The 25,746-nt window shown below is 47.1% G+C and overlaps 1 protein-coding gene across 2 annotated transcripts in view; it reads left to right on the top strand.

The window, feature by feature from the left end:
* FSTL1 (follistatin like 1) overlaps positions 1 to 25,746 on the top strand; it is a 120,079-nt gene that overhangs the window by 79,596 nt on the left and 14,737 nt on the right. For both annotated transcript variants that reach the window (XM_075119129.1, XM_048819009.2), the window contains exons 3-5: positions 20,941 to 21,045; positions 22,528 to 22,657; positions 23,733 to 23,765. In XM_075119129.1, the coding sequence (XP_074975230.1) occupies positions 20,941 to 21,045; positions 22,528 to 22,657; positions 23,733 to 23,765 (268 nt within the window). The remainder of the gene's footprint in view (positions 1 to 20,940; positions 21,046 to 22,527; positions 22,658 to 23,732; positions 23,766 to 25,746) is intronic.

Below are 25,746 nucleotides of genomic sequence, written 5' to 3'. Positions count from 1 at the left end.
GATACACCAGGGTAAATCAGGGCAGAATCCAGCTCTTCAGGTTTCCCTTGAGCTCATTGTTTAAAATCCCCTACCCTCCAATAGGCTTTATTTTTTAAAATTAGCTTCATTCTGCAGGTCTTAAGAGCTGGGTCCTGAAGTTCTCATGCAAGCTCTGTTCCCATGAGGCTAAATCCTCTGTTCCTTTCTCTGTTGCTGCTCAGTCCTCACACAAAAGTGTGTCCTTTGGGGAGTGCTTGTGCATTGGTGGTCAATTTAGTGGGTCTAATGAATACCCACTAAATCGACCGCAGATGGCTCTTTTGTCGACTTCTGTACTCCCCCGGATCGAGAAGAGTAGGGGGGGTCGATTGGAGAGTGTCTCCCGTTGCGTAGTGTGGACCCTGGGGTGAGTAGGTCTAAGCTACGTCGATTTGAGTTACGCTATTCACATAACTGAAATTGCATAGCTTAGATCGGATTTCCCCTGTTGTATAGACAGAGCAGTTTGCCTGAGTCAGGCCCTCAGGATTTAGCCCAATGTTAAGCTTGAGAGAGTCCTATCTGGTGCAGTCTGTGGCTGCAGAGATCAGAGTCCAAGGCAAAGGGGATCCTGGGTGCCAATGTGTGGTTCGTGACCCCACCCCACTCCCATATCCGTAGGCATTTCCTGGGAAGACTAGAACCTTTTCCTCTGACCAGCAGTTGCCATAGTTACAGAGTGCAGGAGCACATTTCATTCCATCTGCCTTCTTCCATTGGACATCCCCCTCCCCCGCAGTCACCACAGACTCCGTGCAGGCCCCTGTAGCCCACTGTGTGTGCACTAACTCTGAAGTACAGATCACTGGGAGGTCTGGGCACTTTGCATTGCAAGAATGAGAAGAGCTTACAGTCAGTCACTGAAAGGATTTCTAGAGGATTATGAGTATTAACTCATTCAGCTCTGCCATTTCCAGTCCTGGGCTCCCCACTCAGTTCTGCCAATGCCCCTTGCTCCTGACCTGCAGCCCCTTCCTACTATCCCAGACCTGGGCCTCATCTGAGCTGAGGCTGACGGTAGTTCTAAATTCTATACAGTGCTTTATACTAGAGCTGTCAAGCGATTAAAAAAATTAATCACAATTAATTGCACGATTAAACAAATTAATCACAATTAATCACGCTGTTAATAATAGAATACCATTTATTTAAATATTTTTGGATGTTTTCTACATTTTCAAATATATTGATTTCAGTTACAACACAGAATACAAAGTGTACAGTGCTCAATTTATACTTATTTTTATTACAAATATTCGCACTGTAAAAAACAGAAGAAATAGTATTTTTCAATTCACCTCATACATGTACTGTAGTGCAATCTCTTTATCATGAAAGTTTAACTTACAAATGTAGAATTTTGTACAAAATATAACTGCACTCAAAAATAAAACAATGTAAAATTGTAGAGGCTGCAAGTCCACTCAGTCCTACTTCTTGTTCAGCCAATCGCTCAGACAAACAAGTTTGTTTACATTTGCAGGAAATAATGCTGCCAGCTTCTTATTGACAATGTCACCTGAAAGTGAGAACAGGCGTTCGCATGGCATGGTTGTAGCCAGCATTACAAGATATTTATGTTCCAGATGCTCAAAAGATTTATATGTTCCTTCATGCTTCGACAACCATTCCAGAGGACATGTGTCCATGCTGATGACAGGTTCTGCTCAATAACAATCTAAAACAGAGTGGACCGATGCATGTTCATTTTCATCATCTGAGTCAGATGCCACCAGCAGAAGGTTGATTTTCTTTTTTGGTGGGTCGGGTTCTGTAGTTTCTGCATCGGAGTGTTGCCCTTTTAAAACTTCTGAAAGCATGCTCCACACCTCATCCCTCTCAGATTTTGGAAGGTACTTCAGATTCTTAAATCTTGGGTCAAGCGCTGTAACTATCTCTAGAAATCTCACACTGGTACCTTCTTTGCGTTTTGTTAAATCTGCAGCAAAAGTGTTCTTAAAACGAATGACGTGTCATCAACTGAGACTGCTATAACATGAAATATATGGCAGAATGCGGGTAAAGCACAGAGCAGGAGACATAGAATTCTCCCCCAAGAAGTTCAGTCAAATTTAATTAACGCGTTATTTTTTTCAACGAGTGTCATCAGCATGCAAGCGTGTCCTCTGGAATGGTGTCCAAAGCACGAAGGGGCATACGAATGTTTAGCATATGTGGCACGTAAATACCTTGCAATGCCAGCTACAGCAGTGCCATGTGAAAGCCAGTTCTTACTTTCAGGTGACATCTTAAATAAGAAGCGGGCAGCATTATCTCCCGTAAATAGCAATTGGCTGAACAAGAAGTAGGACTGAGTGGACTTTTAGGTGCTAAAGTTTTACGTTGTTTTGTTTTTGAGTGCAGTTATGTAACAAAAAAAAATCTACATTCGTAAGTTGCACTTTCACCATGAAGAGATTGAACTGCAGTACTTGTATGAGGTGAACTGAAAAATACTTTTTCTTTTACCATTTTTACAGTGCAAATATTTATAATAAAAAATAGTATAAAGTGAGCACTGTACACTTAGCATTCTGTGTTGTAATAGAAATCAATATATTTGCAAATATAGAAAAACATCCAAAATATTTAATAAACAACAGACTACCAATTGAAATTTAACAGTGCGATTAAAACTGCAATTAATCATGATTAATTTTTGAGTTAATCACGTGAGTTAACTGTGATTAATTGACAGCCCTACTTTACACTGTCACCAATTTTCAGCTCCTCTTCCCTGCCAGATCTTCACCCTATCACAGCTCCCCTGTTGTCAGTGTCAGCAAAGAGGCCAAGGATCAAATGGGACACTCACTGCTAGAAGGGCCCCCTCCTGGCTAACAATGGTCTGTTTCCAAGGCTGTCAGTTTGGCAGCATTAACTGAAGGAAAATAGCCAGTAGTAACTCAGGGTTCACAGTTCCTCTTGTGCTGGTCCCCAAATGGCCCAACTATGCTGTTCTGTGGTTATGCAGGGGAATCAACTGCCCTTTTAAATTGGGGGATCAGCTTGCCACTAGTTCGCTGTTTCTAGACCCTTGTGAGAAGAGGAAAGTGTCCCTCTCTGAAGCATTGTATCCTTGGGAAGTCCCTTCTGCTCTTCTTGTGATGATTCGTCACTTCACTGAGCTCTTATAGCTAGGTTTTAACTCCCCTCCCTCTCTCTCCCAAACCCACACACTTTCATTTGCTCCCCAGTCATCAGGACTTCAGTAGAAAAATATCACATTGTAAAAGCCAAGAGAGCCTCCTTCGCTCCTGTCATTACACAACTGCCCACCCCTCAAAAGCTGGCCCCCTTGCTGAGGGAGATTATATGGCAAAGCTTTACAGCACTGGCATTCCTGCCTGAAACCCCATATATCTGCAGACCTTTTCCCCTGCACTCCCCTTCTTGGCAAGCCCCACCTCTCAGCAGAGCCCTGTCCTTCCCCAGATCCTTGATCTTGGGCAGCCCCCTCACCAGTGTCCCAACAGATGCTGTGTGTCCATAGCAGAGCTACACTCTCCCCCAGACTCCCACACTTTAGCAGATTCCTCTTACTCCATCCCTTTTCAGAACCTTCCCATTGGCTGTTCACACACCCCAGCCTCCAGCCTGGGCACCCACAACCCTTAAAGTGAGTGCCACCCATCGGAGACTGAAGTTGTAGAAGAGTTAAGACTAAATACCCCCAACTCTTGGTGTTATTTCCCATATGTTTTCTTTCCTTCTGAAGGAAATATCAGAGGGGGAAGATGGGAGCAGCTAAGAGAGTTCCTTGGGTCCCTTAAAGCTAGTCTGGGGGCTATTCTTTAGGCTATCATTGACTCACTGTGTGACCTTAGGCAAGTTATTTCACATCTTTGTACTTTAGTTTCCACCTTGTAAGATGGAGATAGTGTTCTGGATTCTCCGTCCTGCCCTGACCCGACCCCTCTGCTGTGCCCCAGACAATTGGGGGCACGAGTGGACTCTCACAAGTAGTCCTAGTGGAAGGAGACTGCCTGGGTGGCAAAGAGTTGCCAGAATGTTTTTTTGGTGGCCCACCGGCAGAAGGAACATTTCAAAGAAGGGTGGGGACAAGGCAGGCAGGAGGGAGCCACTGCTGCTTCAGCTCCCTGTCCTTTCCCACCAAACCCAGAGAAATTACAGCCTTGTGGACTACCGTGTCCGTGAATGAACTAGCCCTAAGGGGAGAGTTCCTACCTCTCTTATATACAGCCAAGGGCTCGGTCTGGCAGCAATTAAGATTGTCATTTAAGCTCTTGCCAGCTCAGGCACCCACCCATGTGCAAAATTCCCAAGTGTCATAAATCATGGGTATTTTTTTAAAAAGCAAACAAAAAGGACGTGAAAATCATAGATTCCATAACCCCAGGCATGACAACATGGGACCTTCCTCAATTGATCTGGGAACTAGAATTGCCACCCACTAAGAATAGGGAAACATGTCAGATTATTGTCCTTTGGATATGAAAGGGGCTTACACAGCCCATCCACCATCTGGTCTTGTCGCTGGTTCAGGGCACTGAATATTTTTGTTCTGTTCCCAGCTCTGCCTAGTCACTGTGTGACATTGGGCAAGTCATGTCACCTCTGTGCCTCTGTTTCCCTATCTGTAACAGGGGTATAATGGCTTAATAAAAACAGGGACTGTGAGGCTAAATTCATTAATGCCTGTAAAGTGCTTTCAGATCTTCAGATTGAAGTGCCGGATGTTTTTGATTAAGTGCAATACAAAATAAAACATGCTATGTGTCCCTCCCCACAGTATTCAAGCACATGATTATGGCCAGCAGAGTGACTCTGCAGCAGTGGTATCTTGCTGTCTCATAGCTCTTCCCTTCTGTGACAGGTTGGATCACAGAAGCCCCCTTGGGACTGCCAACTGATGTGCTGGGACTACCTCTAAGCCCCATTTTCCCTCTGGCAGCTTGGGACTTCAGAACCCTGCCTGGTTGAGCCAGACATGCTAGTCTGCTACAAACACAGACCTGGGTCTGAACCATGTCCCCCGGCAGCTGCAGGCTTAACTGAAAACCGCTCAAGAAGTACTTGTGGCACCTTAGAGACTAACCAATATATTTGAGCATAAACTCACGAAAGCTTATGCTCAAATAAATTGGTTAGTCTCTAAGGTGCCACAAGTCCTCCTTTTCTTTTTGTGAATACAGACTAACACGGCTGCTACTCTGAAACCAGCTTAAGAAGTGTTTCTGTTTCTAACACTTAGATGCTCAGCTCCCAATGGGGTTCAAACCCAAATAAATCCGTTTTATCCTGTATAAAGCTTATACAGAATAAACTCATAAATTGTTCACCCTCTATAACACTGATAGAGAGAGATGCACAGCTGTTCCCCCCCCCCCAAGTTATTAATACATACTCTGGGTTAATTAATAAGTAAAAAGTGATTTTATTAAATACAAAAAGTAGGATTTAAGTGGTTCCAAGTAGTAACAGACAGAACAAAGTGAATTACCAACAAAATAAAATAAAACGGGCAAGTCTATGCCTAATACAGTAAGAAAGTGATTATAGATGAAATCTCACCCTCAGAGATGTTCCAGTAAGCTTCTTTTAAAGACTAGCCTCCTTGTAGTCTGGGTCCAGCAATCACTCACTCACTCCTGTGGTTACTGTACAGTCTCTTTCAGGTAACCTTTGGGGGTGGAGAGGCTATCTCTTGAGCCAGCTGAAGACAAAGTGGAAGGGTTTCCAGGGGCTTAAATAGACTTTCTTTTGAGGGTGGTCTCCCTCCTCTCTCCTATCCAGAATTCAGCTCCAAGATGGAGTCACATGGGCAAGTCACATGTCCATGCATGACTGAGTTCCTTACCAGCCAGGCCACATTCCTGGGAAAGCTCAGATGTGGATTGGCATCTCCAAGTTCATTGTTGGCTTAAGTGTTTCTTGACTGGGCACTTAGTGAGACTAGTCTTTTCTCAGGAAGCTGACCAACTGCTTCACTGCGGCTACTTAAAATTAAACAAGTACATAGCCAATATTCATAACTTTGAATGCAAAAATGATACATGCATACAAATAGGATGAATATATTCAGTAGATCATAACCTTTACAGAGATATGTTACATAGCATATGTAGCATAAAACATATTTCAGTTATGTCATATGTACATTCATAAGCATATTCCCATAAAGCATTATGGGGTGCAACGTCACACCTTCCTTTGGGATCAAATCTGCTACCTCAACAGCTGAGACTGCAAGCTCAGCTTGGTGCCTGCAAATCAGTTTTTGCTCTTGCTGTCCGATGCCTTGTCCCTAACCAGCACTGACAAGGAAGTTCTTGCAGTGAGAGTTGGCTGGCAGTTTTGTTGCATGGAGTGGCACAGTGCAGTCCAGCTCCCTGCTCTATAGATGCTGCAGTGCCAGCTGGAGGAAAGGAAAAAGGCACTGTGGTTTTGGCCATTAAACTGCAGTTACTATGGTTCAAAGAGGTTCCCAGGAGAGAGATGACCAGAGCCAGGGGTAGGAGGGAGAGTGGTGCAGACAGAATCATTCTCTTCCTCCTATCAGTCACTTTCCAGATCAGTTTTTTTTCGCCTAGGAATGGCCTCCTGCTCAAGAATCTCTTGTGTCCTTGTCCCATCTTCAGGGCATCACAGAATGTTCCTTTGGGATTTTAGATTTAAAATAGGAGTTCCCAAAGCTCATGAGGCATTGATCAGATATTCCTGCTAGCTTAAAAGAAAAGCCAGAATCTTGTTACCATGGAGCCTCTGATAGTGACATGTCCTTCTCTACAAAAATAATTCTCTAGAAGCAGAATTTCACTATAAAGGAGAAGGTCTGCCTGGCAAAAGATTCTCTCCTCTTCACTAGAGGGTTGGGGCCTGGGCTCCGTTCACCTCTGCAGTTGGAAATGGATGCCATATCTTTATGGATGCCAGTGGGAGCTGTAACAAGACCAGCTCCTCCTCACTCCTCACTGGGAGCACATGCAACAAGACTAGGTGTGGGTGTATGCTTGTCAGAATTACTGTGTCTTGTAATGCACCTGTGACATGTCTAAGGATTCTCTCTGCTGTGAGGCCCTCCATTTTGGAGATCAGTTTCATTTCAAGAGAGCAGCTGTTACAGAGTGAGTCACACGGACTGGGCCAGATTACATGTTCAATGGGGGCTGCACAGGAATGCAACATAGAGCTATGTGGATCAGCCCTACTCTGCTCCTGCTCTGGGGGAATTCTCCCAGGGAGCACTGTGGCCTCTTTGCATTGCTGTGAGCATTACATGTTAGTTAACATGTTTTCTAACAGGATACATTTCTGCAGTGTGGACATGGCCTATGTCTTATCTCCTACTAGAAATACAGTGGAGTCGCATCTTATGCGGGGGTTAGGTTCTAAAGTCCGCGCATAAGGCGAAAATCATGTATAGTCAAAATTACCCTTGAAAATCCCTTAAATCGCCAATAAAGTACAGTATACTGTACGTGGTTTTGTGTATACAACCCTGTACAGTAATATGTATAATGTATACAGTAATGTACAGTATATAATAGAGTACATATGCAAAATATAATTTTACAGTACTCTATTTTTAATTACAGGGGGTAATTACAGGGTGTCGTCAGGGCTTGATGTCGATCCAGGAGACGGAGGTGATGGAGAGCGAGTCGTAGACAAAGTGGTTGGTCTGGTTCAGCTCGAGAAGTTGATTTGCGTAGGCTCGTCTGCTGCTGGTTGTTTTTCCTTGAAAAACATGGTGATCGGCAACTGTCGCTGTTGTCTCTTGAGCTGATCAAACATTTCTTGATATCGTCTCAAATCATCCATAATACTACATGTGATTTTGAGGCTTCATTCCATAGAGGGATCGTATTCAGAAATTAAATCATTCAAGTGTTTCGCTGCTTGGAACACTTCAGCAAATTTATGAAGATTCCAACTTGCTGGCTCTTCCTGTTCGTCGTCATCATCTTCGTCTTCTGTAGATGATTTTATCAGTTCCTCTAACTCTTCATTAGTCAGTGTTTCTCTGTGGCTCTCAATTAATTCTTCAATTTCTTCCTCAAGGATGTTGACAAAGCCATCACCACCCACTTGCCTGGACACCTGAACAATGTGTTTCACGTCTTTGTTAACGGTCAGGAAACTCTTAAAATCATTCACACATTCTTTCCATAGGTTTTGGCAACATGCATTGACTGTTTCAGGCTTGATTGCATCCATTGCCTGTTTAATATAAGTGATGCAATCAGCAACGTTGAAGGACTTCCAATGCTCCATCACATTAAGATTGGGATCAGCATCCATAGCGCTATGTATCCATGAGAACATAAGCCTTGTGTACGTGGCCTTGAAACAGCGAATCATGCCTTGGTCGAGAGGTTGGAGGATGGAGGTGGCATTGGGTGGGGAGAAAGACTACTTCAATGTCAATATGCGCAAACTGGAGTGCCGCAGGGTGGCCAGGAGCATTGTCTACAATCAACAACACTTTAGAGTAAAGTCCTTTCTCTTCAAGGTACCGCTTGACCTCCGGAATGAAACACTTGTGGAACCAATCCAGAAATAATGCTGCCGTCACCCAAGCCTTTTTATTTGATTCCCAGAACACAGGCAGGAGATTTTTGTTCTTGCCTTTTAGGGCACGGGGCTGTGCAGCCCTGTAGAGTAAGCCCGGCTTTATTAAATACCCAGCCGCAGAGCCACAAAGCAACACGGTCTTTCGCTGCTTTGAAGCCAGGGGCTTGTCTTTCTGATTTCGAAATGTAAGTGCGGTTGAGCATTTTTTTCCCCAAGAGCCCAATCTTGCCAGCATTAAAAACTTGTTCCAGAAGAGAGCCCTTTTCTTCTATGATTTTCTTTAATTGTTTGGGGTAGGATTTTTCTGCCCCTTCATTGGCAGATGCAGCTTCACCAGTAGTCTGCACGTTTTTGAGGTTGAAGTGGTTCCTAAAACTGTTAAGCCAACCTTGGCTGGCTTTGAATTCCTTCTCATCAGAAGGCTGTCCCTCCGGGAGGTTTGAACAGCGCGTAGAGACTAAGGGCCTTTTCTCACAACGTGTTGCTATCCATAGGCACATGTTTACGGTTCATGTCTTCCAGCCATAAGTTTAATGCCTTTTCAGTCTTCTTTAAAGTCTTATCACGCACATGGCTCGTCAGCTTAGCAGTTATTGGAGCACTTGATGCCATGGCTTGACGAATTTCTCTCTCTCGAATCTTGATGGCACGGAATCTAGATTCGTTGCAGTCATATTTACACGCCAAGTTGGAGACAAACATACCATCTCTCAATAAGTCCAACACAGTCAGTTTTTCCTCCAGCAGTGGAACAGATTGCTGTTTCTTCGGTTGAGCACCAGATGAAGTAGTTGGCTTGCGTTTAGGGGCCATGTTGTACGAAAAATACGTATCTTTAAACACTAGAATCACAGTCAGTGCGGCGAGACACTCCCACTATGAGAGGCGCACAGGAACTGAGATCGACTGAGGGAATAGCAGATTCACATCTCCCATCTCACGCTCACTCCGGGGCATACGCTCATTGAGTGGAATGGTGGGCGGAATCGCCTGCACTATTTACAGGTATCTTGTTATTTTTCCTTTTTTCTTGCCGAGCGCATATAGTTGAATTCGCATAAGTTAAATGCGCATATGATGCGACTCACCTGTACTACCAGGGCAGCCTTTTTTGCAGTATTACAGCACTTCTACTCCCTGATGGAACAAAGAACTAAAGGCCAAAAATGGAGGGGCAGAAACAAGAAATATTCTCCTTTGAGTCCTAAGAATTTCAGGCCAGTTCTTTCCTGGCCCGTCTGCCTCTACTTTTAGGCTGGGAACATGCCTTGATTTCCAGCATAGTTAGAAATGCCTCCCTTTGTCTTCCATTAGCAAAACCTAGCCTCAATTAAATATTCATATTTTAAGCATTAAAAATCTTCCAGGAGCTGCATTTTATTGTGTGTTTCATTTATAACAACTGAAACAATCCCCTGGTGTTAGCTGAGAACAGGAGCTGCAGGAAGTGATTAAGGTGGCTCACATGCATTGTTGCAGTTGGATTGATGGATTTGGGGCACAGGCTTCTCTGCAGTTGGGGCTTTCCCAAAGAAGGGCTTCCATTCCTGGCACCATGGCATACTGGCTGTTAGCAGCCCCTCTGCATTGCCAAGCACCCATCCACTTCTGTTGGAACTTTGCTGATCAGTGAAGAATGAAACGAAATGTTTTGACGATGGAGGTGGTGTTAGAGGCAGATTAAGTAGGGCTGCCAACTTTCTAATCGCACAAAACCGAACACCCCCCACTCCGCCTCTTCTCCGAGGCCCCATCCCTGCCCTGTCCCTTCTCCGAGGCCCCGCTCCCACTCATGCTATCCCCCCTCCCTACATCGCTTTACTCTCCCTACCCTCACTCACTTTCACCAGGCTGGGGCAGGGGTTTTGGGTGCAGGAGGGGGTGAGGGCTCTGGCTGCGGGTGCCGGCTCTGCGGTGGGGCCAGGGATGAAGGGTTTGGGGTGCGGGATCAGGCTCCAGGCTGGGACAGGGGGTTGGGGTGCAGTAGGGTATGGGCTCTGGGCTGGGGGTGTGGGCTCTGGGTGGGACCAGAAATGAGGGGTTCAGGGTGTGGGAGATGGCTCCGGGCAGGGGGTTGGGGTGTGGGGGGAGGTGAGGACTCCATCTGGGGGTGCAGGCTGTTGGGTGGGGGGTACAGGAGGGTGCTCCAGGCTGGGGCAGGTGGTTGTGGTGCAAGAGAGTGAGGGTTCTGGCTGGGGGGGTGGGCTCTGGGGTGGGACCGGGGATGAGGGTTTGGGTTGCAGGAGGGGGATCAGGGCTGGGGCAGGGTGTTGGTGTGGGGTCGCGGACTCTGGGAGGGAGTTTGGGTGTGGGAGGGGACTCCTGGCTGGGGCAGGGAGTTGGGGTGCTGGGTCCCAACGGCGCTTACTGTAGGTCCCAAGAAGCATCAGCCAGGTCCCTACCACCCCTAGGCAGAGGTGCAGCCAGGCGGCTTTGTGCCGTGTGTGCTCTCCTCGCACCCACAGACGCCGCCTCCACAGCTTCCGTTTGTCGTGGTTCCTGGCCAATGGGAGCCAGGGCAGCACTAGGCCAGTGGCAGCACTAGGGGCAGGGGCAACACGCGGCGCCTCCCTGGCTGCCGAGGGGCCGCAGGGACCTGGTGACCGCTTCCGGGAGCCACAGATTGTGAGCCTGCCTTAGCCCCCCGCTGCGCCACCTACTGGACTTTTAACAACCCAGTCAGAGGTGCTGACCGGAGCCACCACGGTCTCTTTTCAACTGGGCCTTCACAAGCTCCACAATGGGTAAGGCCCATGACTGAGAGTCAGGAGATCTGGATTCTTTTTCTGGATCTGTGTGTCTTTGATCCAGTGATTCCACCTCTAAGGATCTGTTTGCAGTGAGAGGAAACTGTTACAGAGGCATCCCTTGGAAGAAATGTTTAGTTCCCTCACATGTCCTTGAGATGGTTGAGCAACTTCACAGCACAGCTTACAAATGTGGATGTGCCAGTGCATTCTGGGACTCCTGATGCAGCTCACGGTGCTCATCACCCCTAGCAGGAGAAGAGTCTTTTGAGTACTTTCCAAATGCAGAGCACTGCTTTGTGAGAAGTGGGAGGAGGACTGGCTGAACCAACATAGCTGCAATGTTTATTTTCTCCTGTCTGTCTGGAGAGAGACTGTTGTAAATTGCACTGATTACACCTAAACTACAACTTTGTCCCAGGTGTTGCAACCGACTGATGCAACCACCTGTGGACTCAAGGGGCTGCATAAACTTTGTAAATGCAGGGTGTTCCAACCAACATTTTGTTGCAACTTACTTTTGTCTGCAGGTTTGGCTGATCACAGCTCCCACTGGCCTGGGACAGCGAACCGCGGCCAGTGGGAGCTGCGATCGGCCAAACCTGCAGAAGCTGCAGGTAAACAAACCGTCCCAGCCAGCCAGTGGATTTCCCTGGCAGGCCACGTGCCAAAGGTTGCTGATCCCTGGTCTAGTGTATGCAGGAGCGTCTGTGCCTCATTTTTCACCTGTATAAAATGGGCATAATCTTGAACTGCTTCCCAGGAAGGCTTGATTCATTAACATCTGTAAAGCACAGTGACCTCCTTGGATTTTGAGCAGGACAGAAATGCAGTCTTGTTATTACAGTGAGCAGTACAGAGCCTTGTATAAGGGGGTCTGGGAATTTTACTAAATTCCGAAACTAATTTTGGCAGAGAGGAGAAAAAGAAAGAAAGCCCAAAGCTACCCGTTGATGTCAATTGCTGCAGGATTGAATCCCAATTGAATAGCGTGAATTCCCTTCCCATTGTAGCCAGGAGTAGGTAAGGGGGTAAGGAGAACAGAGAAGATTTTACAGTGTATATATCTACACCAAATTATCTGAGTGGTTTGTTTTCTAGCTTGTTATTAAGGCCCCCCAATGTAATGTGTTGGTTTCCTTGCCAATTTCTCATAGCATGTGTGCCATTGGGAATACCTGCCTTACCACAGGACAGGTTTGCAGGGGGGCAGAGTGGACATAGGGTCACCTGCACTGTACTGCTTGTACCCACCATTCTCCCCTCCATACATCCGTTTTTGTGGTAGAACTGCTCGCGTTTCTGCCTTCCCCAGATGTCACATTCATTGTGGGAAAGTCCCCACATCTAATTTGGAAGTTTGTAAAATGACAGTGGCTAATGTGGCCCAGCTCCTAGCACAGGTGTGAGCACCAGGCAAAGCAAGGAAAGGTGCAGTGCATACAGGCTTCCCGGAAGAACATGTTAGGCTAATACTGCCCGTATCTTGAGATAGTTGCCTGTCTTTAATATAAAAAGAAAAGGAGTACTTGTGGCACCTTTCTTGCATCCGATGAAGTGAGCTGTAGCCCACGAAAGCTCATGCTCAAATAAATGGGTTAGTCTCTAAGGTGCCACAAGTCCTCCTTTTCTTTTTGCGAATACAGACTAACACGGCTGCTGCTCTGCAACCTGTCTTTAATATACAACTATAGCTCCTCCTGCAGACTTAGGCTCACATCCACATGCACCTACAGTCACGGACACACTCATGTACACACACATGTGCACCCTTCCATGCCATTCCTACACCGAGAGACACGCTTTTGCTAGCGCGCGCATGCAGGTATGGTGCCCCTCCCTCCGTACTTGGGAGAGAGGCCATGAAATGCTCCCATGGAAATCCTGTGCGCTTCAGACACTTTCATCGCTTAGTTTGTGCTGAAGAAGAGAAGCCAAAAATATAAACCCAGCTGCCTAAGTTTAGAAATCCACCTTGAAGCCCGGCATTGTCTGTTGCCATGGTGATTCCTTGTAGCAGCACGTGACTGTTAAGCACCATTTGCCTACAGGTACCTGGTAGATGTCACTTCCCTGCCCACTCACTTTCTGCAGCTTGGGAAGCGGCTGCTGAGGAAGGAGGCATTTTATGTGTCTCGCTGCAGGCCTTCCTCTGCAGTACCAGGCCCTGTGCACAGCACAGCACTGCCCTCCTGACTGAACCATTCTTAGACCCCACCCCCTTGCAAGAGTGCTTGCTAAATGCTCTTTAAATAGAGCTGGTTCCCATCCACACTGCCCAGCCTTCCTTGAAACCAGCTAGATAGGTAGGTTTCCTGGCCCAGTGTCGATAGTCTTGGATAATCTTGGCTGTGTGTGAAGCTGACCAGGACATGGCTGCTTTGGGTTTTGTCCCTTCCACTCCGTATACACTGATGGTAGTAGCAAGCAGCCTTCCCCATGATCTCTGAAAAAATAGCTAGTGAGTTTATTGCCACTGCAGCACACAGGAAGAGACAGATAGTCCTGGGTCCCGCTTCCCAGAAACACTGGGGTCTGTACTCCATGGAGAATGAGAATCTAGAAGGATTTCAGTCCCCATGCTGGGCTCCTCCCTGCTTCCTCCAGGCAGATGAAATGTGGTAATTTACTGACTGCTGCTGAGCTGTAACTAGGTGTCTTGGCTGCAGTGACTGAGGTGCCTGTCTGACCTGAGTCTGAAAAGGAAAACTGGCTTCTTATGGGTTTCCTTGTAAATGTCACCACACAGCAGTTAATAACCCACTGCCCTTTGCTTTCTCTCTATCCAAGCACTTTCTAGACATTAATTAGTTAACCCTCATAAACCCACTGTGATAGATGAGGAAACTGATGCACAGAGAGGATGCAGTCTCACCAATCCCAAGTGTTCAGAAATCACCAGTCAGGCCTACAAATATGAGATTAGTTTAACTATCATAACATTCCAAAAATATACTCTGCGTTCTTTTTATTTGCCTTCTGGTGTTTGTGCCTTGACTGGTCATGTTTTCAAGCTTTTCTCTGCAACCATGAGGGCTAACTTTGTACTACTGAATGAAAGCTGGGATTCTCACTTATTCACATGACTCCAGGAGTTGGGGCTTTAAGACAAACACCAAATACCACCAGACTCAAGATAAATTATGAGAATTTATATCACTGGGAAAGTACTTACCCAGTGTCATCAGGAAGTCTGAGGCAGAGCCAGAGTAGAACCCAGAAGTCCTAATTCCCATGTCTAAGCTGTAACCACTAACCCATTATTTACGTTCCCCTGAGTTGCTCCTCAGACTCCACTTAGGGGATCCATGCAGATGATAGCCCAAAATGTAGTCGGGGGTGCAACTGGCTGAGTGGAAGCTGGAGGAAGAATACATCATAGTCATAGCTGGGCAGGCAAATCGGATTTTTTTCAGTCATTCAGTAATTTCTACAAAGAAACCATTCTGTTTTCATTTTCAGTGTCACGCCTGAGGGGCCCCTCAGTCAGTGCAGTAGGGATTTAAATGCTGCTCTTCAGCCTGCCACGAACTAGGGGTGTATGGACACAGGACTGGAAAGGACCTTTTGGGTCATGGAGTCTAGTCCCTAGCTATGAACAATACGGGTTAATTCAAAACATACACAAAATACCTCACTTTGATTGAAAATTAAAATCAGAGCAACTGGATTTTCTATTCTGGCAGCTCCATTTGAGAGGCAGGTTGTCCTTGGACAAGTTGCCTTAAAAGATCATTTCCTGCTGTGTCATCCTGCCAACATTTCTGTCCCACGCCTGGCGAGCAGCAGCCCTTCTTCTGGGGTACAAGGAAGGTGTTGCTGCCAAGGGTGGGATATTGCCAGCCCACAGCGGGGTGGTTTGAGGAAGTCTGAGAATTCCAGCTAGCTTGGCTGTGCCCCCTTCAGGCACCTATAGCTTCATCTCCGGTTCTAAACCGCAGCTTAATGAGAACAGGAGACTGGTTTGAATTTCAGAGGAGGCACATACAGAGCACACACGCCGCAGCACACTGGAGAAGCAGCTAGGGAGAGGGAGGATACTGCCACCTGTTGCTAGACACTTGAATTGCAAATCTGGTGGATTTAATTTCAAAATAACATACAGCACAACTCTATTTCTTTTTGTTCTGGAATCTGGTCTTGTGTGCTCCTTAGTATGCTGCAGTGCTTGGCACTATATATAAAAACCTAAGATAGATTATTAAGGATCCTACAGCATATTTTCAAAGAGTAGATACCCTATCTAAATTCCAGCTTGGGTAGCTCCATTTTGCTCTCCTAACACCATTCCAAAGGACATGCGTCCATGCTATGACAGATTCTGCTCGATAACCATCCAAAGCAGTGCGGACTGACGCGTGTTCATTTTCATCATCTGAGTCAGAGGCCACCAGCCGAAGGTTGATTTTCTTTTTTGATGGTTCGGATTCTGCATTTTCCGCATCAGAGTGTTGCTCTTTTAAGACTTCTGAAAGCATGCTCCACACATTGTCCCTCTCAGATTTTGGACAGCACTTCAGATTCTTAAATATTGAGTCGAGTGCTATAGCTATTTTCAGAAATGTCACATTGGTATCTTGTTTGCATTTTGTCAAATCTTCAGTGAAAGTGTTCTTACAATGAACGACGTGTGCTGGGTCATCATCCGAGACTGCTATCACATGAAATATATGGCAGAATGCAGGTAAAACAGAGCAGGAGACATACAATTCTCCCCCAAGGAGTTCAGTCACAAATTTAATTAGCGCATTATATTTTTAACGAGCATCAGCAGCATGGACGCATGTCCCCTGGAATGGCGGTTGAAGCATAAAGGGACATATGAATCTTTAGCACATCTGGAATGCAAATATCTTGCAACAGCGGCTACAACAGTTCCATGCAAACGCCTGTTCTCATTTTCAGGTGACATTGTAAACAAGGAGAGGGCAGCATTATCTCCTGCATATGTAAACAAACTCGTTTGTCTGAGCGATTGGCTGAACAAGATGTAGAACTGAATGGACTTGTAGGCTCTAAAGTTTTACATTGTTTTGTTTTTTGAGTGCAGTTATGTAATAAAAAAAATCTACATTTATAAGTTGCACTTTCACAATAAAGAGATTGCACTGCAGTACTTGTATTAGGTGAATTGAAAAATACCATTTCTTTTGTTTTATCATTTTTACAGTGCAAATATTTGTAATAAAAAAATAATATAAAGTGAGCACCTTACACTCTGTATTCTGTGTTGTAATTTAAATCAATATATTTGAAAATGTTGAAAAACATCCACAAATATTTAATAAATTTCAATTGTTTAATAGTGCGATTAATCACGATTCATTTTTTTTGAGTTAATCGCATGAGTTAACTGTGATTAATCAACAGTCCTATTAAAAATATTGTTGTCAGCTCAATAAGAACATCAGCTATTTGTGCAGCTGTGGTTTAAAAACACAACAACAAAATGTTAGCGTGTATAAGCAATGGGATAGAAAATAGTACTGAACATATTAGAAGGCCACTATATACACATCAGTAGAACAGTCTCATCTGGAATAGTGTGTTCAGTTGTGGTCAGCTCATCTCCAAAACAATTAGAGGCATGGAAAGACTTTCAGATAAGAGGCTAACAAGATTAGAACTACATAGTTTAATAAGGAGAATAACAGACAGGATGTGATTTAGAGAAATAAAATAAAGAATGGACTAGATAGAGTAAATGGGAATGTCCAATTGATTTATTTTTAAGGTACTTGAATGGCCCCTATTACTATAGTACTAAGTGTCTGTGAAGGGGTCCACTCACTGCAAGTGCGCCTCCTTGAGGCTAGGTCTAGGAATTAGCTGTCACCTCATCTAGCACCCCCTGCTGTCAGTTGCTCGCACTGTGGCCTCTCTCTTTCTCCATGTCTCAGGGTGTTCCCTCTTCATGACTCAGCTCTCCAGCCAGGTCATGATATAGTCCTCTCCTTCTGGGGTATCAGACTCACACTGGACAAGCTATTTTAGGCAGTCTTCCAGTTCAAGTCTAGGTCCAGTGTCACTTTCCCAGTGGCAGGTTGGGGATCCCAGGCCCACCCACCACTGCGGGCTCCAGTCCAGGGACCCTGTGACTAGCAACCTAGGTCTCTACTCACGATCAGATCCTGTTGCTGGTTCCCTAGGCTCCTTCCTATCTCACCTCTCTATCTCCTTGTCCATGTCTAGACTTCACCACCAGGGCTTCCTCCACTTCCCACGGCTACTTCGCCCCACTCAGCCTCTTGTCAAATTACCTACTTGAGGGCAGGACCCAGGGCATGGAGGACCCAGGGCATGGAGGACCATCCAGCAGGCCAGCCTCCACGGGGGTGGGGAGGGAGCGCCATCCAGCCCATCCCCACCCCCAGCTCCCGTCTCCATCCCCAGCCTCAGCGCAGCTCTGCTCCCAGCCCTGCAGCAGCCTCAGCCACTGGCCATGGCTCCATTCCGGCCTGGGACCGAGGCTGGGGACAAGTCTGGGAGCAGAGTCACACCTGGCCATGGGCCTGGCTGCCAGCCCTCACCACAGCCTGGCTGCGGCTCCGCTTCCACCTCAGCCTTGGCCCCTGGCTATGGCCCTGCTCCCAGACCCTCCCTCAGCTGCGGTCCCAGCCTCAGACCCCTTACCCGGTCTGCGTCCACCCCCTCAGCTGTGGCCCCACTCCTGGGGGATGGAGGGGCACAGACAGGGGTAAGGGGGGGTGACCCTCAAAAGATTGGGGACCGCTGCTTTAGGAAGTGACTGCAGACCTCATTCCTGCAGCCCATCTTTCCTGCTTTCAGTTCCTGGGTTATAATCCTATCCCAGCTCCTCCTCCTGCTGGGCTTTATCTGCCATTAAACCCTATCCAACCCTGGTTCCCCTCCAGGTGTAGCATATGGGGTGAATTGGTCCCTTCTGGCCCATGTTAACCCATTCAGGCCTTGTGTGAGGTGGACCAGTATTCAGGAACGTGGGCCTGGCTCCACCAATGTTTGGGTTTATATTTTTAGAGCCGTCCCGTCCATAGGATGGACCGGGGCAACCACCCCAGGCCCGGCACTTCAGGGGGACACGGGTTCCAGGGTGGCCTGGGGGGTTAGCAGGGTGGTTTGGTGCCGGCAGTGGCGACTGACCCAGCCCACCCCACTCCACTCCGCCCCTCCAGCTTCCAGCATCGCTTGGGGGAAGGGGTGGAATGGGGGTGGAGCAGGGGTGGGAAGAGGTGGGGCAGGACAGGGCGGGCTGGGGCTGGGTCGCTCGCTGCTGCTGGCTCCAGGCCCCCCACTAATCCCCTAGGCTGCCCTGGACCCCACATCCTCCTGAAGCACAGGGCCCGGGGCGGTTGCCCTGGTCCATCCTATGGACGGGAAGGCTCTGCTTGGACCCGTTCTGGGCACCATGAAAAATTATACAAACCTGGTGCCCATGCACCCCATCACAGTGCCTGGTAACTAAGGCTACGATTTTGTCATGGATATTTTTAGTAAAAATCAGGGACAGGTCATAGGCTTCCGTGATTTTTTGTTTCTTGCCCGTGACCTGTCCCTGACTTTTACTAAAACCATCCCTGACAAAATGGGGAGGGAGGATTTGGGGATGTAGGGGATCTGAACATGAGCTCCCAGTGTGGACAAAAAAGCTAATGCAATCCTGGAATGCATAAACAGGGGAATCTAGAGTAGGAATAGAAAGATTATTTTACCTCTGTATTTGACACTAGAAGACTGTGTACTGTTCTGGTGCCCACAATTCAAGAAGGATTGGAGAGAGTTCAGAGAAGAGCCACAAAAATGAGTAAAGGATTAGAAAACATGCCTTATAGTTAAGGTTAAGATTTTGTTACAAGTATTTTTAATGACAGTCACGGACAGGTCACGGGCAAAATTTCATGGAAAATTCATGGAAGCCCATGACCAGTCTGTGACTTTTACTAAAAATGCCTGGAAGGGCCAGAGAGGACTAACAGTGGGAGCCCCACCGAGGCTGACTGCCAGCCACTGCTCCAGCCCTGTTGCTGCTCCTGCACTGGAGGCTGACTGCTGATTGCTGAGCCAGTCCTACTGCTGCTCAAGGCATGCCGCTGAAGCTGAAGAAATCACAGAGGTCTGTTAAAGTCACAGAATCTGAGACCTCTGTGACACAATCATATCCTTACTTATAGTGACAGACTCAAAGCGCTCAGTCTATTTAGCTTAACAAAGGGAAGATTAATGGGTGACTTGATCTCAGTCTATAGGTATCTACGCAGGGAACAAATATTTAATAATGGGCTTTTCAGTTGAGCAGACAAAGGTATACCATGATCCAATGCACAGAAGCTGAAACTAGATGAATTTAGACTGGATAAAGGCATAGACTTTTAACAGTGACAGTAATTAACCATTGGAACAACTTACCAAGTGTTGTGGTGGATTCTCCATCACTGACTATTTTTAAGTCAGGATTGGATGTTTTTCTAAAACATCTGCTCTAGGAATTATTTTGGGGAACTTCTATGGCCTGTGTTCTACAGGAGGTCAGTCTAGGTGATCACAGCAGTCCCTTCTGGCCTTGGCATCTATGATCCCATTTTACAAATGGAGAACTGATGCACAGAGAAATTCAGTGACTTGCCCAAGGTCATTCAGGAAGTCTGGTAGAAAGGGAGCTGAACCTGGGACACCCAAGTTCCAAGCTAGTGTCCTAACCAAGGAACCATCCATCTTCCTCTCTCATAGTACAAGAACAAGGGGTCCTGCAATGAAATTAAAAGGCAGCAAACTAAAAACTGATAAAAGCAAATACACTTTTATAGAGTGCATCACAAACCAGTGGCAACCATTGCCTTTAGTTGTCATTGAGTTCAAGAGCTTAATAGTATACAGAAAAGGACTGGACACTTGTAATAGTAACAAGAATATTTGCAGTGACATTGGATAAGATAAAAATGTATTAGACAAATAAACCTCATGCTTCAGGTCATAGGACAACTAATAACTGTCTGGGGCTAGGAAGACATTTCCCCCATGGGAAAGTTATTGCATAGTTATCCATTATGGAATTTCTTCCTGTGACGCACCCTGACACTGAGCTACTAGTGGAGGCAGGATCCTGGGCTACATGTGCTGGTGTAGTGTTGCAGAGAGACACTGGGACAAGTAAGCCATTGGTCTTATCCGTGGTGATTTCTCTGTTACTGTTCAGGATTGAACTCTAGAGTGTATTCTCGCCAGGGCGTTGTCCAACTTACTTTTAAGGCTCCCACACAAGAAAGCTTCCACCCCTTCCCTTGGGAGATGATTTCACAGCCTAATAAGTCTCACTGCCAGGAATTTATTCCTGGTATTCAGACTAGATCTTCTGCTCAGATTCACCCCATTCCTCATTATATCCCCTTGCATCACTCTGAGCAGATCCTCCGTTCTTGGAATTTGCACCCTCTGGAGCAGTGTCAGGTTCTCACAAGCTCTCAGTCGCTGGCTGGCTGAGCTGCACAGAAAGATTGGTCATTTCCTTCTCATTCGTCCATCTATGAGATGCTAGTTTGTGCAATTTGGTTCAGTCTAAAATGTGCATGAACTTTGCAAAAAGCTATGACCCACTGTGAGCTGAAGGTGGGACTGTTTTCAGTAACACTGTCTCTGTCTCTCACTTTGTATCCTGAAGGAAGAGCCAAAGAGCAAATCCAAAATCTGTGCCAACGTTTTCTGTGGAGCCGGGCGGGAGTGCGCAGTGACGGAGAAGGGGGAGCCCACCTGCCTCTGCATCGAGGTAGGACATAGAGCAGCTTCCAGATGACCGGAGGTAGAGAGGAGATGGGGAGAGGGGACTTCTTGAGGTCGAAGGGATCCAGATAAAATACACTAGGGCACTTAGCCAATAGAGTTTCAATGGGAGTTGCTCTTGAGCAGCCCCAAACCAAGAGGAGCCCTTCAGTCTCCAGCCCCTTTCCTTCCCAGCCCTCCCCTGCCAATTCCTCCTCCCCAGTCACTCACACTATCTCTACCTCTGTCATCCTCTCTGATACACTCCCCCGGCGCACCCAGAACTGGCTCCTTTTTCTCCCCTCATGAGCCCCCAGTGCCCTGCCACAACCTGGTGCTCTCGTCTAGTGCATTGCAGCACAGATGCCAACCCATGCCAGGAAGTGCCAGTGTGGCTGAGCTGCCTATACCCTCGCCACTTACCTCACAGCCCAGAGTGTCAAACTATGCAGGGGAGAGCTGGCTGGAGCACTCCTCCTGTGGGGAAGGTGTGCCAGGGTGTCAGCACACAGTTGGACTGGTGTGGGCAGGTGCACATGCTCTCAGCAAGCCAGCTGTCAGCATAACCAGTCTGCATGAGTTACAGAAACCAGCACTAAGCACTTTTTTAAAATAAAAAAATCTCTACAGATATACTGAGATGGACCTTGAGAGAAGGGACAGTTTTAGGGACACGGAACCTGCCCATTTTGCTGTTCTCTTCCCCTTACAAAAAGCCATACGTTCTTACACCAATGGAACACTGTTTTTTAAAGAACCCCTCCTGTCCCCCCGCCTCAGTGTTCGCAACCCGGATGCTGCCATCCTGGGAACTGGAAAGTGAAAGGAGCTGTAAGCAAACTGACTGGGTTGATTACCTTTACCCAAGCTAAAAGAAACACAAAAAGGAAACCCCCAGCCCAAACGTTGTCAACGCCAAATTCCTTCTCTTTGGATAATCTACTGTGTCCCTTCCAGACAAAGCCCCAGGTTCTCAGCTGCGAGCCTACCTTCAGTTCCCCAGCAGAAACCTTGAGATGGTGTCTGCAGCCCATGCAGACAGATCCACCCAAAGAAAGACTTACACATACACACACACACACACACACACACATACACACAAAGTCACTTAGAGACACACAGGTTTGTGCACACACACAAACTCACACACCCAGAAGCAGAGACAAACATAGTATAGATACTAGTGATTAACTTCTGTGTTCTTCAGTAAATCTGCTTTCATTAAGTCACCTGAATGGTGGTAGTGCGGGGGGCTGGGGAAACCGATGTTTCCGGGTGAGGGGGTCCCCATTTTACAGACCACTCGGCTCCTGCACAAGATCTTATAGGTTCTGGGTAGTTAGTATCTCTCAGTCCCTACTTGCGCTGAGGGAGATGTGCACAGTGCCCATGAGCTGGGCTGATGCTGGGGCTTACACACTGCCTCCCTCCAGCCATCCTGGGATCCGTGGCGGTGGGTAAAGCTCTTCTCTTTCTGGCTCTTTTTCAGCAATGCAAACCTCATAAGAGGCCTGTGTGTGGCAGCAATGGCAAGACGTACCTGAACCACTGCGAGTTGCATCGTGATGCCTGCCTTACTGGCTCCAAAATCCAGGTGGACTATGATGGCCACTGTAAAGGTAAAGCCAGCCCTGAGGGCTTTGGACCTACTGTCACTCAAACAAGACCCTGGGAGGAGGTGCAATGGAGGAGAAAACAACCTTGTGCCTTCTGTTCCCTGACAGAGACCACAAATGAGATTAAGGGGCCCCCATAACATGGCTTCTAGCTGCCTCTTCCTTCCAACAACCAACACAATCAACATGCCCTTTCCATCCACCTGTTAAGGAACGTCCGGGTCCACTAAATGATGTGGAGAATTGGACAGTTCCAAAAGCTCACTGACTCCAGGAGACAGAACTCACTTTATGTCTACACTACCGCAGTAAGTCAGCCTAAGTTACACAACTCCAGCTTCCTGAATAACATAGCTGGAGTCGATGTAGCTTAGGTCAACTTACTGAGGTGTCTTCACCGTGCTGGGTTGATGGGAGACACTCTCCCATCGACTTATCTTACTCTTCTCGTTCAGGGTGGAGTTCTGGGGTCGACTGGAGAGCCATCTGCAGTCGCTTTGGTGGGTCTTCACTGGACCCGTTAAATCGACCCCTAATGTATCAATCCCTGGAGCATCGATCCTGCTGTAGTGTAGATATAGCTTAGGATTTTGCTTACTTGAGTGTTGCTCTTGGGCTCCTAGCCAGTTGTCCACATGGTCCTCTGTGTCACACCATGTGGGTGCCCTGAGCTACAAGAAATCTGTGCCCATGTTCTGACACCACCTGCACCAACGAGGGACAAGAGGAGTCCTGACCTTTCAAAGGACTCACACTTTCTATGGTAACACTGGTCTTTTAAAGGAGCAACTCCAAAGAGGAATATGAGGGAATGTGCTAGGGAGCGCAATCCAGAACTACCTGATATCCTTCCTGCTGAGATAAGCCCCACCATCACCAAAGGTGCCCTATTGCTAGGAAGTAACAGGGGCCTTCAGAGGCCGCAAACTCACAGAGCTGAATCCCTCCCCGCTCACCATTTGTTTCACGTGAGGGAGAGTCTCATGTCACTCTGATACACCATGTCAGGACGTAAATGAAATAGTGAAACCTTTTTTTTCCTGCTCATTAACATCCGTTCCCATGTTTCCACTGACAGAGAAGAAGTCTGAGAATCCAGTCGCAAGCCCAGGTAAGAAACCATCTCCTCCCCCGCCACACCTGAGAGCTCTGAATTCCTCCCAGCGTATTTGCATGGTGGAAGAATGGGCAGTTTGACAGGGAACTGCACAGCTTTAAGGTGGAATGAATAGAAAAACACATCTGTTCCCAGAGTGGGGACAGAATTTACCTGCAGACTTTCACATTACAGAGCCTGTGCCTGGCTAAGGGACAGGGAGATTGAGAGGTGCAACATAGTGGGCGGAGCATAGGACTGGGAACCAGGAGTTTTCATGTCTATTCCTAGCTCTAATGCTGATTCCCTATGTGGCCTTGATCAAGACACTTCACTTTCCTGTGCCTCAGCTTCTCTGTTTGTAAAATGGGGGTGATAATACTAATGGTGGTAAAGCACTTTGAGGATCGATAAACATACATAATTGTGAATAATAATAATAGATTGCTGTTTATTTTCAGATCGAAGATAGGTTAGAAAAATGACTAAGTAAAACTGGTCCCTCCTTACTCCCCAGATGGGCTACCTGGATGTAGCACAGTCCAAGCTGCTGAATCTACTGACTGAAATGTGATCTGACTGATTTTTACTCCTGTTAGCCATGCAGAGCTCTGTGTTGGTGAGGATAATACCTTTTAATGGGATAACTTCTGCTGGTGAGAGAGACGAGCTTTTGAGCTTACACACAGCTCTCCTTCAGATCTGAGAAAGGTACTCACAGGGTATGTCTACACAGCAAAGAAAGACCCATGGCTGGTACATGCCAGCCAACTCAGGCTTGGGCTCGGGCTGCGGGGCTGTTTCATTGCAGTGTAGACTTCTGGGCTGTGGCTGGAGCCCGAACTCTGGGACCCTCCCATCCCACTTGGTCCTAGAGCCTGGACTCCAGCCCAAGCCCAGAAATCCACACAGCAAATGAAACAGTCCCTTAGCCCAAGCCCTGCAAGCCTGAGTCCACTAGCATGGGCCAGCTGCGGGTTTTTCTTTGCTGTGTAGACATACCCACGGTGTCACAACTACATACAAGGTGGAACCAATTGTTTAGCATAAGTAGTTAACACACATTTCAAAAAAGCTAATGGTGACGCTTTACCACCACCCCCAGCCTTTCCCCCTTACAACTGGAGAGGTGTTAACTGGCCACTTCACCTTGAATGGTCCTTTGAAATATGTGTTAACTACTTATGCTAAAGTTGGGGTTCTCAAACTTCATTACACCACAACCCCCTTCGGATAACAAAAATTACTACACGACCCCAGGACGGGGGACCGAAGTCCGAGCCCACCCAAGCCCTGCCGCCTCGGGACTGGGGAGCAAAGCTGAAGGGCTTCAGCCACAGACAGTGGGACTCGCACTTTGGCCCCGAGTGGTAGGGCTTGGGCTTTGGCCCTGGCCCTGGGCCCCAGCAAGTCTAATGCCAGCCTGGGTTGCGACCCACTTTGGGGTCCCGACCCACAGTTTGAGAACTGTGCTAAACACTGTTTCACCTTGTATTTATCTATGACTCTGAGTACATTTCCCAGATCTGAGGGCAAGTCTACACTACAAAATTAAGTCAACCTAAATTATGTTGACGTACAGCCACTGCGGTAACTGAATTGGTTTTACACGTCCACACTACACTTCTTGTGGCAGCAGTGCGCGGCCTCACCAGGAATGCTTGCACCGATTTAACTGTCAGCGTGGGGCATTGTGGGATGGCTTCTGAAAGGTAGCAACAATCGATGTAAGCAACGCGGTGTCTACACTGACACTGCATCGACCTAACTACATCGAACTAAGCACTACGTTTCTGGTGGAGGTGGAGTTATTAAGTCTGTGTAGTGGGAGAGGTACATTGTGGGAGCTGCCTTACGTCAACCTAACTGTAGTGTAGGCCAGGCCTGAGTGAAGAAGAGCTTTGTGTAAGCTCAAAAGCTTTTGTCATACCAACAGCAGTTCGTCCATTAAAAGCTATTACCTCACCCACCTTGTCACTTTAATATCCTGAGACCA

Source organism: Caretta caretta, chromosome 1 (assembly GCF_965140235.1).
Source record: "Caretta caretta isolate rCarCar2 chromosome 1, rCarCar1.hap1, whole genome shotgun sequence".
NCBI lineage: Eukaryota > Metazoa > Chordata > Testudines > Cheloniidae > Caretta > Caretta caretta.
The sequence above is the reverse complement of the archived record's forward strand: the minus strand, read 5'-3'. Positions and strand labels throughout refer to the sequence as shown.